This window comes from Plasmopara halstedii (assembly GCF_900000015.1).
Source record: "Plasmopara halstedii genome assembly, contig: Scaffold_247, whole genome shotgun sequence".
Classification (NCBI taxonomy): domain Eukaryota; phylum Oomycota; class Peronosporomycetes; order Peronosporales; family Peronosporaceae; genus Plasmopara; species Plasmopara halstedii.
Window position 1 is genome coordinate 62,075 of NW_020187168.1, and position 16,907 is coordinate 78,981.

The 16,907-nt window shown below is 42.1% G+C and overlaps 3 protein-coding genes across 3 annotated transcripts; 2 read left to right on the forward strand and 1 right to left on the reverse strand.

Moving 5' to 3' along the window:
* Nucleotides 1-5,490: 5,490 nt before the first annotated feature.
* On the forward strand, nt 5,491-7,476 carry PHALS_03991 (conserved hypothetical protein; the record flags this gene model as incomplete). Its single annotated transcript, XM_024721988.1, has 2 exons — nt 5,491-7,057; nt 7,130-7,476. 2 exons carry the CDS (start codon nt 5,491-5,493, stop codon nt 7,474-7,476), a joined length of 1,914 nt encoding a protein of 637 aa, XP_024573110.1.
* Nucleotides 7,477-7,638: 162 nt separating this feature from the next.
* PHALS_03992 (hypothetical protein F441_11081) lies at nt 7,639-14,422 on the reverse strand (the record flags this gene model as incomplete). Its single annotated transcript, XM_024721989.1, has 3 exons — nt 7,639-8,058; nt 8,115-13,173; nt 13,251-14,422. The coding sequence occupies 3 exons, from the start codon at nt 14,420-14,422 to the stop codon at nt 7,639-7,641; spliced, it is 6,651 nt and encodes a 2,216-aa protein (XP_024573111.1).
* Nucleotides 14,423-14,608: 186 nt separating this feature from the next.
* On the forward strand, nt 14,609-15,866 carry PHALS_03993 (Putative fluoride ion transporter CrcB; the record flags this gene model as incomplete). Its single annotated transcript, XM_024721990.1, has 4 exons — nt 14,609-14,949; nt 15,018-15,290; nt 15,349-15,697; nt 15,759-15,866. The coding sequence occupies 4 exons, from the start codon at nt 14,609-14,611 to the stop codon at nt 15,864-15,866; spliced, it is 1,071 nt and encodes a 356-aa protein (XP_024573112.1).
* Nucleotides 15,867-16,907: the final 1,041 nt, after the last annotated feature.

Here is a 16,907-nt window from a genome sequence, read left to right on the forward strand (position 1 = left end):
GTCACTACGTGGCGGGCCTACCAGTAGTTATGCATATTGATTAGGTCTTGCTATTTAAAACATAAGGTTTTAGATATAGGCGGTATTACTAAAAATAAAACAGATAAATACAGTCTCAATTTTAAACGGAAGAGTACATCTGCCTTGGATTAAGGTTTTGGGTACACTTGGAGGTAGCGGACTGTGATCTATATTCGTACTGGTTTTAGTATAGGACGAAGGTAGGTAATCTTAAGCAAGCTTCCTCTATGCAAAGAGATACAGCCCCGCTGCTCGGACCCAATAGCGTTCGTCTGAAAGGTCTCGTGACGTGGTAACGTGAGACTCGCAACGGTGTTGTTCTGATGGATAATCTGAGTTCTGGGACAAATTATTGCATTGTACGTCTTTCGCTTTTTTAAAGTAGCTATGTAATATCACAGACTTTTCCTTAGTGCAAAACACGAAGCAAATTTGGTTAGAGACGGTCAATTCCCACTGTGTCAGAAAAACTATCAGTATATTGTAAAATGTGTATTCTTAAAGTTACCCATACATTCACTTTATCGGCGCAAACGCGTGCTACAGAACGGCATGTTTTTTGCAACGCAATCCCTTGCCGACGGACATCATCAACAACTAAAAAGACTTTGCAATGACTACTTCGAGCGAGATGATCTGGAAGTGGCTAATTAGTACTTGTGGCTATCGAACTCGCCATTGATGTTTGAGTGACTAAAAGAACAGCTACTATAACCGCACTAAGCGTGCAAACAAACGGTGTTGACAGTATCTTGTATTTAGGCGCGCCCAGAGCTGAAGGTCGAAGGACATCCATACTTAAAATTGTCAAATGTGTCAGAGTGTGCTTATTTCAAATCTCTTTGCTAACGTCAACAAGCGCATCTCCAGCGCCAAAAAGTATACCATTTTTGTGATACTTCATTTGGGAGGCATGCTATGCTGACGGATCCCTCGAAGTTTATATCTGACGTAAATCTACCAGTGGCGTTACAAGAATGAATTGACTTGACTTAGCCAAATGTACCTAGATAGAATCTATGTCGACATGGCATGGCCTTTCGCTAGTCTCTCAAAACAAATATTAGAAATAGGAGAGTGTGCAATAGAAGAGAAAGTCTTACTGACTAAAAAAGAAGAGCTCTTGAGCGTCCGAATTTCTACTTTTCCGAATTTGGATGGACCATTTCACCTATGAGTTACACTTCAGCATTGACCATAACATGTAGTCAGCGCCAAGTACAGATCAATGGAAACTAACGGGTCATCACATTCAAGAATCCACAGCGTAAACATACAGTTCATGATTAGAAGCTACTTATTATAGAGTATGCTCTTGTCAAATTTTGAATACACCTGTTCGGCTCGTGGCCGTAAAAAATGTGTCTTTGCACATTGTGAAGTTGTACACCGCTCAACAGGAAAGCAATATACTCATTCCTATCCATCTCAATCCAATACGAGAAGATATGTTCAGCAATATTTGTTGCAGTGGTGAGAGCTTTCACGAGTAAAGTTTTTGAACTCGGATTTCGTTTTGTTGAGCGTTTATAAGCTCGTTTACACCATTGCTCTCTGTTGCAAAATCTGCTCAACGTTCACTGATCACTCAACATGTGATTTGTACCTCATGAGGAAGTATTCAAGTACAGACAACGGCGCGCGGTACATTATACATTTCGGAGTTGAACAAACGTGAGAGCAATAATTTTGCGGTCAAATATTTACAGACGGCTAAGGTGTCGTGTGCGCGCGTTTGAGACGCGTCAATGGAGCAAATTTTATCACATGCACCGGTGCCCTTGACTTGTATGCCGGTTCTGGCAAAATGCTGGTAGTCCATGATTTTTTAAGTACTATCCGTTGAAATGCTCATGCAGCTGCTGTCAGTGACACTGTTATTGGTCAATTTACAGCCAGGTTGGCCGTCGGGCAAACTTTTTTTCTAAGATGGCTTTTTGACGGCCACTATTCCAAACGTGATCCGCGTGTTGCAGCGAAACTTTGGAGCAATTGGCTTGAGGGTCTTAGCACCGAATTGGACACGTCCACTGCTGATTCACCCTTGATAGATCTCTAAAAGGGTCGTGTTGATTGTGTGATGGAGGATTCCAGCCCGAGAAACATCGCAAAGCGTTCATAGTGCTAGAAAAATAAAACCATTCGTCAGTTTGCATTGTATATTGCAGTAGATACCTCTAAAATTTTTATACCACTTTTTTACCGATTGGACAGGATCTTAATGTATTTTGACACGGCCACGAGTTTGTTTGGTGCCAGTTGGGGAGTTATCGCCAATTTGCATAACTTGCAGATATGAGCCCAGTAACAATTCATAGGAAAAATTGAGATTCATCTTGACGATATTAAGAAATAAAGTATCGCATTCGTGACGCTATGGAGTATATAAAGCAATTTTCAAATGTCGAAGACAGACAAGACACAATTGTATATGTTGGCGATAAGATTTAACAATCGCTATGATCCTACACGAGCATGCGTACTCTGTTGTCAATCCTCTCCCTCGCTATACAGGACCCTTTTAGGTCGAAGCTGGACATTGATAACGATTGCGAGCACATTATTTCTTAAGCGGGATCACTAACGACGTACCACACGATCTGTCTGAGTTAAATCTTCCTTGGTAGACGAGGTCTTGCACATAAGTGCCTTCTCTCGCGCACGACCTCCTAGCTTAGAGATTGTCATGACTTTTATAAAAATTCAATATTCACCACGCTAGCTTCAAACGACGAAACTGTAAGCCCCACAAGTTTCTTGATTGTCAGAACTCAATACATATTTACATGATGGACTTCTTCACAGGGTTTGTACCGTTTTGTATATGTGGTGTGACTCGCTAAAGCCTACCACGACCTGTCTGAACGCACGCTGAAAATCGGAAACAGCTAGCGCAGAGCCACAACCGCAAAAGTTATCACACATCTTCGGCGGCTATGTCGGATGAGCAAGGTAAAAGGCTTACTTAAATGAAAAAGCTGGTGAACAAGGTAATTAGTGTTGTAACCAGTATTTGCTGAAGTGGAAGTAAAATTCCGGCTAACAGATCAGCATTGATAAAATGGCCCAAGCTCCATTTCTACTTATGACTTGCATCCTCTGTCATGACCCCCGCGTGGACCGGTTTGACCACGTAGAGCAAATAGCGCATAGTATTATTCCAAGTCTGTGACTTTGACAATTACTGTTCTTGCAGGCTTCTGGAGTTGTTAAGGGCTGTTTACCGCACAAACTTGGATGATGTTTATATATCTCAATGTCGGCTTTATGCTTTGAACTTTACAAAATCAAGCATGTAGAATGCTCTAGTTGAGCCTTTGGTTAGGCGGTGCAAACACCCTCGACACCTGTAGATTCAATACTTTCCATAGTGGGAATGCATCTTCTGTAGTGTTACCGCTTGTGAATGCTCGTACTCGCGAACAGTCCCCCATTATCGTGACGGCTGCTGGACAAGCATTGTGATCAGACATGATACTCATGGCAAGGCGGTGCGAACACCCTCGACACCAGTCGATTCAATACTTTCCACAGTGAAAATGCACCTTCTGTAGTGCTCCCGCACTTCAATGCTCGTTCTCGTGCGCAGTTTCCCACTATAGAGACTGCCAGCGTGACGCACTGTTGTCAAGATTTTATAGCCATGTCAACTCCTCCCACGAATAGGGAAAATATCTTCGCCCCTAACCTCAAACGTATGGAAGTTTAGCGTATTTCTTACGGCGATAGAGTTTACCTCACAAGCCTGATAAACTTTTGTTTATTTTTGTAGAGACTTGGTCATCGAATTGCCGCACATCTCACACTATGAAAGCTTTGACAAATCGAGTGATAAAAGCACAAAAGATGACTTCGTACACCTCAATGAAGTAAACTGCAATGAAGTTGTAAGCGGCTCATCTAAAGTCAAGTCTGAGCTAATCCGTACCAGTACAAACCATCATGGTACTTTACTTTGCTTGAATGCAATGCAGCTTGACCATCTTCGGTCTTGGAAATCGCGCAACCCAGATGGAATATTTCAGTACTTCGGTCTATCTCTCACGACATGGAGACTCAGCTTTATGACTAGGCTAAGAATGTTGATATTCCTCAACACACGAACGAATATCTCAAAGCATCATGAATTTGGACCGCAAAAATTTCTGCTACCACATTCAGCGCATATTATATGGTAAGGCCCTATTTATTTATGTGGCCTAGATTCCAGTACACGTCACTTTTAAATCACGCACAGACATTGCGCTGACAATCATCACCGCCGTATTGGCGTTTTGACGTCTTTTGTCTCTGTTCATGTATTAGCACAGCCTCATCAAAGTTTGTGCATCTCTTTGCCTCAACATACCCAATAAATTTCTAGTTATGCGTCTCATTTCGAGAAATGTTCAACCCTTCAGGACAATACTCCTCACTCTTCATCAATTATCAGCCTCCCGTAATACACTACGTAAATTTTAACATTTTTTACCCCCAATTCTTTACTTGATGTATCCTTCTGCCGGCTAACCTTATCCTAGGATACATTAATTAATACAATTAACTGGCCTAAAAGCTGAACTCATGAGTATCATGTAACATGATGCGTACCGTATTACATGAGATTTTCTTCTAAGTCCGAAGCTTTGTATTACTACAAAGTCTTTTTTTTAAATCAAACTTTTGTGACTTCAATTTCTAATTCTCTATAAAATAAAGTGCCCAAAACTCCGAATCTGGGTCTTCTTTATTGTCGTGTCGTCAATCATATAATTAATACGTTCGTGAAGCTTTATGTACGCACAATATCATGCTGCACTCGAAAGTTTTGACTGTATCAGTATTTTCAAAAAAAGAGACCATGCGACAAAACACTGACGTATATGTACGTCAGTGTACTGCCTTTTGTCCATTCAACTGCATGCAAATAATTTGAGTAAAACACAATTCTTGTCCATCGTTAGACTCTCACCGAAAGGAGCTGTAATCGTAACTTCGAATCGTAACTTTGCAAGGTATACAACCTTATAAACCACATGATCCCTTTCTGGTTGCCCGCAACGTTATTTGCAGCCATGTCGACGACACGTGAAAATTATTGTCTTATTGTCTTATTGTGTACCTACCTCTATTTCATCGTACATACAACAGTAATTGCCACTTTTTCCACGCTATCAAAATTTGTCTTAGTTGCATAGAGCACAAAAATGACGTTGCGACGATATCAGACAGGACAGTTTTTATTTTTTTCTATTTTAAACCTTAATTTCTATTTCATCTCCTGCATTTTTTATTATTTAAATAGAACTTCATTTTAATCATATATGACAGTGTCTTGATTTCTATCTCCTCTCCTCCATTTTTAATTATTTTACTAGAACTTACGTTTGATCATATCTCACAGTGTCCGAGCACTCGTATAGCAAATCGAGGTAGACACCTCCGAGAGGAGGCCAGTCCCGTTTCCTCCACTTCCCTCTCTGTGTGTCCATGTTTCGTAGGATCAACAGTTCGTCGGCTAACAAAAGCGTAAGTGGATCTTCCTCCACGTCACGTGCATTTGCTGAGCAAGTTGCACGACAATATGAAGTCCCACGTGCAATGACAAAGGAGCGTGTAAAGGAACTGGCAGCAATTGGTGAAGCCCGTGCGAACCAACTTATACGTTGGGTCACGGATGATGACCAAGGTGTTGCTGGTTCCATAGCTGCTAGTGCTGTTTTACGTCAGCAGAAAGAGAATTTTACCATTTACGAAATGCACGATACACAGGACGAACTGCTTGTGATGAAAGGTGTCGTACGTCTACAAAATACAACGTGTGACGAGGTACTCGCGCTGCTCTCCGGTCGCACAGCAACTGAAGTTGATGCATTTTTACAAGATTTATTAGGTGCACAATATGCATCTGGGCAAGCGCTGCTCTATACCGAAGTAAGCGCAGACGCTGGGAACGCACCTGAACCGACACCGGAACCGAATACACCGGCCACACCAAAAACACCGCGTGGATCGAGACCCACGTCGTCGTCACTTATGGTACAATGGCTAGCACTTAATGACGTACATCCACAAGCACCGCTTCGAGAGCTTTTTTATATGCGTTTTAATCAGTCTTTTTGCAACGGGAATGGAGGAAATAATCCACTTGGAGGCGGTGCATCTTACGGTGTTTCAGTCATGGAATCCATTGAATTACCAAGATGTGGTCCCCTCTTTTCGCAGACTCACATGCAACGTCAATCGTTGCGAAAATGCGGCTTTGTAGTCGAAGCATCTGAAGATAGGAACTCGATGACCACGCGTGTGTCGTTTTTCATCACAGCTCCATACCGTGCACCATCATTAGAACAGGATCGTGCGTGGCTTTTGCGTCTCGCCGGGTGTGTTCGTCTTGTGCCTAGTGCAATTGTGAATCGCCGAATTCGACGTAATCAACTGCGTGATCGTCGAAGTTGGCACTTTCGTGACTCCTGCTCTGTCTGTGGTGGTAACTTTTCAATGTTCACGCGCCGTGCACACCACTGTCGAATCTGCGGCTCATCCGTTTGCTCCAAATGTTCCGCAATTCGCAAGGACATTCAGCGTTCAAAGTTTTCAGCTAGTACTCGTGTCTGTATGGCATGTTTGAACGGCGATCAAACTGGAGCTTACGGGACTTCAACCGCGTCTGAAAGCCGTCATAATGCTACCAGATCGAGTGCTAGCGACAGAACTTCGTCAAGCCGTGAAAGCGATGTAGAGTGTTTCGGTAGCGCCGCTCACGTGACGTTAGAAGAAGCTTTAGCTGGATTTACGATCGAACCGACCTTGGCCAAGAATATGGCTCAGAGTCCAAGTGATTCATCGAGTAGTGTGGCTAGCCAAAATGATGAAGATGACGATGATGTGTGTGTTAACTCGCCGTTTGAGTATGAGCTGACGTTTTTAAAGGGCAATCCGTGGCCTGATGCCCCATTGACGTCAACTGAAAAGGAGCGTGTTCGGATCATTCAACGGCTTAATCTATCGCAAGATTTTGCCAATTCCGTTCTACGCGGTCTACTCGAATTAGCGTGTACGACCGCAAATTGTCATGTCGCTGCTCTCTCTGTCGTGACAAAATCAACAAGTTTGTTTGTGACCACAGTTGGCCTTGTCGGCGATCAAGTACCGCGCGATGTTGGCGTGGATGGTCATGCAATCATGTCATCTGATCCACTTGTAGTCCTAGACATTCGAAAGGATATTCGTTTTGCCAAGAATCCTCTTGCGCTGTCCATGCAAGTGAATTTTTTCTTGGGGATCCCATTGATAGCAAAGGAAGAAGGCGTGGTGATTGGTGCCATTGCTATGGTTGACAAGAATGCTCGCAAAAAAGTCAGAGGTTCCGAATTGCGTGCATTAAAGCTTATTGCAGCGCGAATGATGGAGAAAATGGATGCACAAAACAACGAAATGACAGAAAAGGTCATCGAGGGGGTGCGGCTGCTGTAAAGTACTGATACCATAGTTTTCCCAGACGTGCGTCCTACCGCAGCGTTTGCATAGAATTCAGAAATTGTGGTTAATATTCACGTGTCTTGTTTGCTTGAGTTTACGCCGTCATTTCGATCCAGACAGATATCAAGAGCCTTTTAAGATAGTCACAAAGCCACATTACCGACGTCTACGTTTCTTCTTCTTAACCTTGAAACTAGCTTGCCGCAATCGACGCTTTCTACCTGCACCATAGTCCGAATCATCGCTCAAGTCCTCCTCCTCTTCCTCCTCCTCTTCCTCTTCCTCTTCATTCTCATCTTCACACCCTGAAGAATTGCTATGCCAACTATCTTCCTCATCGTCTGAAACAGTGGACAAAGCTCGTCGTTTGCCTGATGCAGCAGATGTCTTGACCACAGTGTCAGCAATTCGTCTGCCTTTTGTCGTCGCATGATTCTTGTGCTTTTGAAAGTGGACTCCAGCTGCATCCAGTAAGAACTTGACGCAGTATTTCTGTAGATCCTCAACCAGTCCACCTATAGAAGAATTCCAGCTATTGTACGTTATTGCGTTTGAGAAAACCAATTGCACATGAGCCTACAATCCAAAAAGTCAATACGATTGCTATACAAGTGAACGTTAACTGTACTCACAAAGTAGTCGCGGAAGCTTCTGTACTTGTACAATCTATCTTGTATCGTCCCAAAGTCCATTGGATGATGAATGATTTCGGAATACTGGGGAGCGACATCGTCCGTCACTGGAGTTGCAAAAACGTCCGTCTTATCAGCATCCGTCAGAGCTTCGTGAAACATGATAAGAACGCCCTGTAAATCTTCTTTACACGCGCGTTCGATAACTTTACGGTCAACAGTCGAGTATTTCTCCATTAGACCCGAGTAAGTTAAAAGTTCGTGATCAGGATTCCGACGCTGCCGTTTACGTGTTGAACTTCCTCCCGTAGATGACGTTGTTACCACTCGAGGTGAGCGACGTGTGCGAGGGGATGAAGGTTGTGGTTCTGTAATCTCTCGATTTCGAAGTTGTCTTGGAGGAATCACAGCATTGACACCTTCCACTTCATCGATTACCGTCGACTGAGCCTGTCTAGAAGAGGTTTGAATAAGTGAATTATCTTCCTGATCGATACCAACATCTCCTGATTCGTCCAAAGCACTTTCGCCAGTATTCTCTTCTCTACTGCGTGTGCGACTGCGTAATCTTCTTTGCGGTGATGCTTCATGCACGGTAGTCATAGCACTTTGACCAATTACAGCGGGTGGATCCACAACGGTAGCAACTGTGCTATTACTACTTACTACTTCTGTTGAAGTTAATAACTCGGTCTCTAATAACGCTAGATGCATGTCGTCTGGATCTTGACGAGAATTCGGTAAGAAATCATCCGGAGGATACGAATACAAGATACTCGTTTGCTCTGTATCAGCTTCTCGACGATTTAAATCATACAGAAGGTGCGGAAAGTGACGTTGTGTCTGCGTTAAGATTGCAGCAACGAGATTACGTGAATTTTGAGAAATAGGGCTTGATGAAATGTTGTACGTTTCACAGTTCGTACTCAGCAGCTTGACATCTGCTACAAACGCTTCCACTTGTCGATAATAGCCAAGACGTAATCTTTGTTGAATCTTTGTCAAATCCATCGGATTAGCAATCGAGATTGGATAGTCAATGAAAGTATCTTCATCAACAGGATACATAAAGTCTCGCGCTATTGATAGTGTCAATATCTGATCCATTTCTTGTAAAAGTGCGTCACTTTTGTCTCCAACGAGGTATCGTGAAAAGAACAGTCGAGTTGAGCGTCTTCGAAGCGATAACTCTCGTTTTTCCCGCCGCTCATCTGCTGACGCTGCCTCCAGTTCCCAAGGACATACAGCACATGTATCATCATCTGGATCATCCCAATTTACCATCACACATTCCCAAGGAGACAATTCGCCATAATTACTAGTTGGAAACGGCCTTTGAATAATCTTTTCAACTGTCCCAAACGACAGTTTAGCTTCAATCTCAAGACCGAACTCATTTAATTGTACAAATGGCATCTGAACACGATCTCCTACATGCCAATCACCCCATACACCATTCTCATATTCATAATCAAGTACAAGAAAGTTTGCCACATCGTTCGAGTGGTATAAAAGTTTAAAATGATAACGTATGGATGGTTCCGATACCGTGGGAAGGAGCTGATCATCTACACTCGTGAATTGTGCAAATGGAGTCGACTCTGGAGCAAACAACGCCGTGTCTTCTTTCATTTCTTCGTCGTGCTCTCTATTGTCTCGAGTCGAATCGCAGGCTGAAGCTGGCACAGCCAATACCGCTAATAAAAGTTCACACTTGATTGTACTGCATCGCGTGTACTCTTCTGCAGTAGGGAATACGTAAGTGACGTCTACAACACGACATTTAATGGCATAAAATCTCGACAAACGTGCGTAATATTCTGGCGTTATCATGCCACCATATCGTAAATATCCTTGATGTCCTTCTGGTAAATACACCACATAATCACCGACTTGAGGAACATATTGATGAATTGGTCGCAAAGTGACCAATTGTAACCATTCACGATGAAATTTCAGTCCAAAACGTTTTGAAGCAGGTTCAATCATCGCTCCACCATCCTCTCCAACCACTTCATGTGCTACATTTTCGACATTCCTTTCCGTCCGATGATCTGGACAAAAGAAATGAAGCTGATCTACAGACCAGCCGTAATTAATTGCACACTTCCAATGATAGGAGTTTTGACAAGCACTGATAGTACACCCGATCGTTGCTCCGCGTTTATTACATGCAACGCATAGTAAAGCTCTTCCACGACGTATTTCTCTCGTTACATTGTACCAGTTACCATCCCGATTGAAACATAAAGGGGAGGCAATTGCACATTGATCGTGCACAAATACCCGTTGGACTCCAACGATCAATGGGTGGATACCCATCCCGTCTCCAGGTAATTTCAGCATCGCATCATCATCCCCAATACCACACAAAGCACACGGTAGAAGTGCTTCATCACTATTTTCAGCTGGTATCGAAGCATCTCCAATGTGAGCTCGTTTCACTTCAAGCATCTGTCCATACGTCATGTTTTGATCAAATCGATCTAGTTGATTGTCCCCCATAATAATTCCGTCATTCGACTCCACCACAACTTCACTATGCTCATCACGTCTTCGACTTTCTCTGTCGTGGTTCACTTCATTCACATGCTCCTCCGAATTCTCCTCGTCATTTTCTTCAGCGTCACTATCTAAAATCAATCGAGAACGAGATCTCGTGGCACTTTGTCGAGTTCGTAATTGACGAGGAAAAGATTCCTGTTCTGCTTCGTCACTGTTTGAACGTAATCTACGACCTCGATAAGAAAACCGAACACGAGAAAACTCGCGCTGTCTTGTACTACGTAGCCGTCTGTGCCTACTTTGAGCAGATGAGATCACTGTCTCCTCATTGTCACTAAGACCATCTTCCGACTCAAGTTCATCATCGTCTTCATCCTCGTCCTCTTCTTCCTCTTCAGCTGCATGGCGAGGAGTTGGCACTTGAAAGTCTTCGTCACTTCGATCGTCTTCACTAGAAATTTCAAGCTCAAGCACAGACGTATCTCGCTCTTCTGCTTCACGTCTTCGGCGAGAATCTCGACTTCGTCTTAATCCAGATCGACGCCGAAGCTCTGACAGCATAACTGGAGCACCACTCAATCGATATGACGCTCGAGCTAATGCCATAGCATCAGTGGCCGGACCAGTTTGTTCCGGTGTCGTATTTTTAATAATTGCCAAAGGAAATGAGTATATCTCCTCTTCAGCTTCAGGTACGTGACGTACTCCACATCGAATTTCCGAATCAACACTTTGTTGAATACGCAGGCGTCGATTTTCCGCATATTCCTCAATAGTCCAGACCTTATTTAGCATTAAATGAGGAGGCTGGTGTGGGTACTGAGCTAAAGAAGCATCCATTAGTGGACCAGAGTCCATTAAACTTGGTAGTTCTTGCGTCTCTCGATCTCGTACATTATAATGACCATCAGTTACTAGCATCACATAGTCATGGAGAAAGTATTGCTGGACAGGAGTCGCTGCGTACTGTTCTCCAGAGCCTGTACCAAAGATAAGTAGCCGTCCAATTTGATCGGTGAAACAAAAGCTACTACCATCCGGAGTGAAGCCACCGTCAAGAATAGAAAGAGGTTTGACATCGGACGATAAATTCATGAATGACTTGAGCATTCGTCCTGAGGAGATATCCCACAAAAATATACGACCATCGTATCCTGCTGTCACAACGATACGCCAATCAGTTGGATGAGTACTTAGCGCAAATGCTGCATTCACGTGTCCATTCTTCTTTTCCTTATCAATTGCACCAACAGTCATGAGTAACTTTCCATTTTCTGGATCCCAAATTCGTAGTCTTTGCTCCCAAATTGGCTCTACAGACTCATCATCAAGTTTCACACTATGAAGAGTAATCAGTCGTTGATCGTCATGCGTCCATGCTACCATATCGACAACAGGAATTGGTTTCTTACGACCACGAATGCCATAAAGAGTCGACATATCATCGGACTCTTTGACAGACTCATTTGCTAAAAGAACAATTCCACACAAGCTTTTATATCTTCGTTTCCATCTCCACAATCGTGTCACGCTGTCTTTAATTGAAGCAGTGACAATTCGATCACCTCGATGATTATATGCAATGCTCGTTACGGGGCCTTTATGACCTTTAAGTAAAGCAATTGGCTCAATGCTTGGAACATCATCATCAGAAAGAGACAAAGACGGCAAGTCATTTGGGACCTGTGGTGGTTCAGTTGGACGTGGTGTCGTCTCAAGCTGTAAAGCTTCTGCAACTGTTGGAAGAAGTATATCAGTATTAGGTTGTAATGGCATTGGAAAGGAAGGTAGCACTGATTCTTGAGGAAGCTGAACCAATGGCTGAGTTAAAGCGCCCGTAGCTCGTAATGAATCAACTGTAATAGTTTCTGGGACGTGATTTCTAGCTGTTTGTAAGGTCTCGGACAATGAATTCCTAGTTTGAGATGGTGAGGTTGAAGTCTCTCTAGGAGAAAAGCGCGTCATTCCTCCTACTTCTTGTACATTTGTTTCTTGTGGTTCATCGGTAGGTTGAAAGCAAGGCACAACAATTGGCGCATCAGGAGCGGAAGCCATCGAGATATCCCAGACACGCGCGATTCCATCGTGACCTCCCGAAGCTACAAAATCTCCACAACAACTAAACGTGACACAATGCACTTTACACGATCGTACACCTTCACGACGTGCGTGCTTCATTGCGTAAATTGGATGCAAACTTAGCATATACGCATGGAAGGAATATAATCTTCGTGCCGTCTCAAGTTTTGTTTCTTGTTTATCTATCGGTGGGATCTCTGGTACCTTATAACAGAAACAACGTCCATCGTCGGAAGCAGTAACGATAATATTTCTCTTTGGATGAAATCGAACGGCATTCACAACACCGGAATGACCTACCAAAACAGCCACTGGACCTCCAGTTTTCATTTCCCAAACTCGAACTGTCTTATCATCTGAAGACGAAGCTAACAGCGTATTTGAATGATTTACTGCTAAATCTGTAATATTTCCAACATGTCCTCGTAGCGTAAATAACAAATCTCCTGTTCGTAAGGACCAGATTTTGACTAATCTGCGCCAATAGGTAGCAGAAACAAACAATCTATTAGTACTTTTATCAAGCAATCGAAAGATCAGAATATCATATACCTATCATCGGATCCAGTAATGACAACTTGACCCAATTTATCATATGCTAGACAATAAGCTTGTATCTGTAAATGTCCACTCAGTGTTTTCAATCTTCGAATTCGACTATACACATACGCAGGTGGAAGTTTCGAACAATATTGCGAACAAACTTCTCGTCGTCCTAGTATCGAATGTTGATTAGATCCTTTTCGTAACGTAGTTTGAAATAAACCTGTATTTTTTGCTTGTTTGATCAATACCAAAAGCTCCTTCTTGACTTGTGCTTGTTCTTTTCGTATTTGAAAAAGTTGTTTCACTGCACGTACATCTGCCGCTAATGTCGTCATGTTCTCGTTCTCATTCTCTTCTTTTTGAAAGTGCAATTGAAATTCTTCCGGTAATTCTTCTACTCGTTTTGCTGTTAAGAAGTGAGAATAGTGCTCGTATTTCTTGATCACGTTTTCGACAATTCGCAATGTCTTTTGTAAACTTCGTTCTTTTAAAACATGTCGAACGAGTGCTTTTCCAACTTTCATACGTTCTTCACTTGTTAATTGCTGGGTCTTAACTCTGGATCGAAGTAATAAACTAGTGTTCTCGTTCATACAAGCATCGTTCATCAATAATTCATTGTTCTCGTTCATTATTGTGTCTTGCATCAATAAATTATTGTTCTCGTTCATTATTGTGTCTTGTATCACATTCTCTTGTTCTTTCTTTCCATTTCGCCTTGAAAATGACGTCAATGCATCTTGAAGCAATTGCATGAGATGATTTGATGAAAGATCACGATGTCGTAGTCGAAAATCGTCATATGTAGCTGGTCGAGATTTTCCAGTCCAATCAATACTATTCTTCAATAACTTGTGCTTCGTCATCTCTTGAATCAGTACATCTGCTGCTTGATGACAAATTGAGTGGCGTTTTAAAAAGTCTGCAATTAAAAAATAGACTTCACTTTCATCCACTGGCGGTACCAAAACTTGAAGTTTGCAATCATTTACTCCCTCACTCTTTTTTTCATCAAATGTCGAGATTATTGCATTTTGAGTTCCTTGAGGTGCGACAATGGCTGGAAGCTCCTCTCGCACACTAATGTCATTGATACTCGGTCGAAGAACAGTGAGAGTATCGTCAATTGAATTCAATCGAGGACGTACAGCTGCGTTGAGATCTGAACTCTCGTCCATCAAGTTGTCTCCAATCGAGCGGAGGGGCCGTTAAGAAAGGTGCGTTGTTTGCTAAAATGTGTGTATATTCGGATTTAGACGAAAGATAGCAATCATTTTAAGACGATACTAGTTTAGAATTTTGACAAAAATATAAATATTGGAATTTCTCCAAGCAACATTACAAAATTATATCCGGACAAGCAAATGTTACGTGCACAAGGTCACCGTGACGATAGCGCTGGGAATGTAGACGTGAAAGATGCGGCTATTGATATTGCAATTAACACAGAGAAGGAACAGGAGAAAGTATTGCTACGTCAAACTGAGACAGATCAGGCTTTTTTGTGGATGCTTTTACTAGCAACAGTATCGGAGTGTGTCACCACTTGTTTTGTCCCAGTATACACTTCACAATTTTATGGGTTAAATGTAAGCGGGACAGTCTTAAATTGGCTTGGACCATTTCTTGATGGTTGGACGTATGGCTCTCACGATCGTTCCGATGTGTCACTAGCGTGCGTCCAATTTCGAGTGGCATTTTTAGGGTATTGTACATCACTTCACCTGATTCTTTGAAATTTTCAAAAGTTTACGACTAATGGTTCTAGTACAGGGTCTTTACATCTTTTTCATTCATGGTGGATCATGCTGGAGATTTAAGCAGTACAAACTTGATAGCAGGACCAATCTACGTTTGTCTTTCAATTATTGGAGGGTGTAGCTTTTTCTGTTTTGGAAAATATTTTGCTCAATTCAAATGGAGCTTTCAAGTGTCAAAGATGAGAGTTAAGCGAATGAAGATGAAGGTCTCACTTGTGACGATGTTACTAGCTTTTGTAGGAATGACAATCGTACGTGCAGCATTTGGATCGCATGGATTTGTTCGGTACGTAAGACACTTTATCAATATATCAGTACAGTCGATTTTCACACCGTTATTTTAGTGATCCGAATGATCCACAATTTATTGGTAAAGTACAAGTAGCTGATGGAGAAGAATTGATACTTGGTATCTTGATGTCATGCACTGCAGTCCTGTTTTCGAATTATATCTGTGCTTTCTTTCCAGAAGAACCTTTAGAACTTCGCACTGCTACATCACAAAGGAATGGACCATTTATTGATTGGGGATGCCTTTGCTGTAATTTCTTAGCTAGTATCTTAGCGGGAGTTACTTATCAGCTCAATCGAATCACTTTTACAGACGTTACGGGTAAACTCCTCGCCCTCAAGTTTGTCACATCTTTTTGTGGATCTCTCTCTGTCTTTTCGGGTGCTGTTAGTATTATCACGGTACGTCACGTTTCTTTGAAACACTCTGAACTTTAAATGTACTAATCCTTTGATCTACCAGCGACTTTGGCTTGCTGATAATCGACATTCAGCTATTTGGAATTTACTATTGCAGTTACTTGTGGGACTGCTTGTCATGCCATATCTCTTTAAACATGAAGTGATATAAAAAACTATGGATTGCAAACTACTGGTGATTATATGAAATGAATGAAGATCGACACTGGATCTGACGCAACCTTTTCATTGATCTGAAGTATTTGATTTTTGCTATTGTTTTGGCTGGAAAATTAAACTACTTCTGTGAATCAAGATGCGATTCAAGGGGTACGAAATAATGATTCAAGTATCAAGAGAATGTAATAGTCTGTTGAACAAGAAGTTTTCGATATTGGAACCTGAAAGCAGGCGACGACTTAACTATGGCAGACAATATTTCGCTTACTTTGTTTTAAAGGCCGAGAGATTAAACATTAAACGTGGTATGCTTATTATATTAAAATATTGATTACATTCTTCGTTTACTCGTTCGAGTTCTTTTTTATGGTAGTCAGCTTGAAAGTAAGATCATAAATTACAGTCCTTTAAATACTACAAATGGTGAGATTACCTATGCTCGAGGATAAGAATATTTTATAGGATAGTATATAGATCTGGAGCCTGCATCCTCGTCCTTAAAACTTTCTCGAAGGTTTGAGTTAAACACATTGGTACGATCCATCAAATAGTACGAGACTCCTGGCCAAGCCATGAGGCTTTTCTCGCAGCGGGGCTGCAGCAGCTTTGCGCTTAGAGGAAGCGTAATTTAGGTCACAAGACCTTACGTTCTTCATAAGAACCAGTACGAGTGTAGCGGATCGCAATCCGCTACCTCCAAGAGTAGTTGTAACCTTAATCGAAGGCTGATAAAAAATCTTCTGTTAAAAGTGTATACTGTATTTATTTGTTTTATCTGCGGCAAAGCCGCCTAATTTTAAATGTATAGATTTTCCTAAATATATAGTAAAATCTAAATATATGCATAACTACTGGCGACAGCCACGTATTGAATTCTTATTTGGGTGCAGTCACACCATGCCCATCTCGTGTGACCCCCCCTGTTACCACGGTACGTGTAACCCAGTTACCCTCTCCCCGATTAAGATTGAAAATATTTACAGTTCCAATCAATTATTGCCTCAACGAGGCTTGCGTGTCCGCTAGACACTGC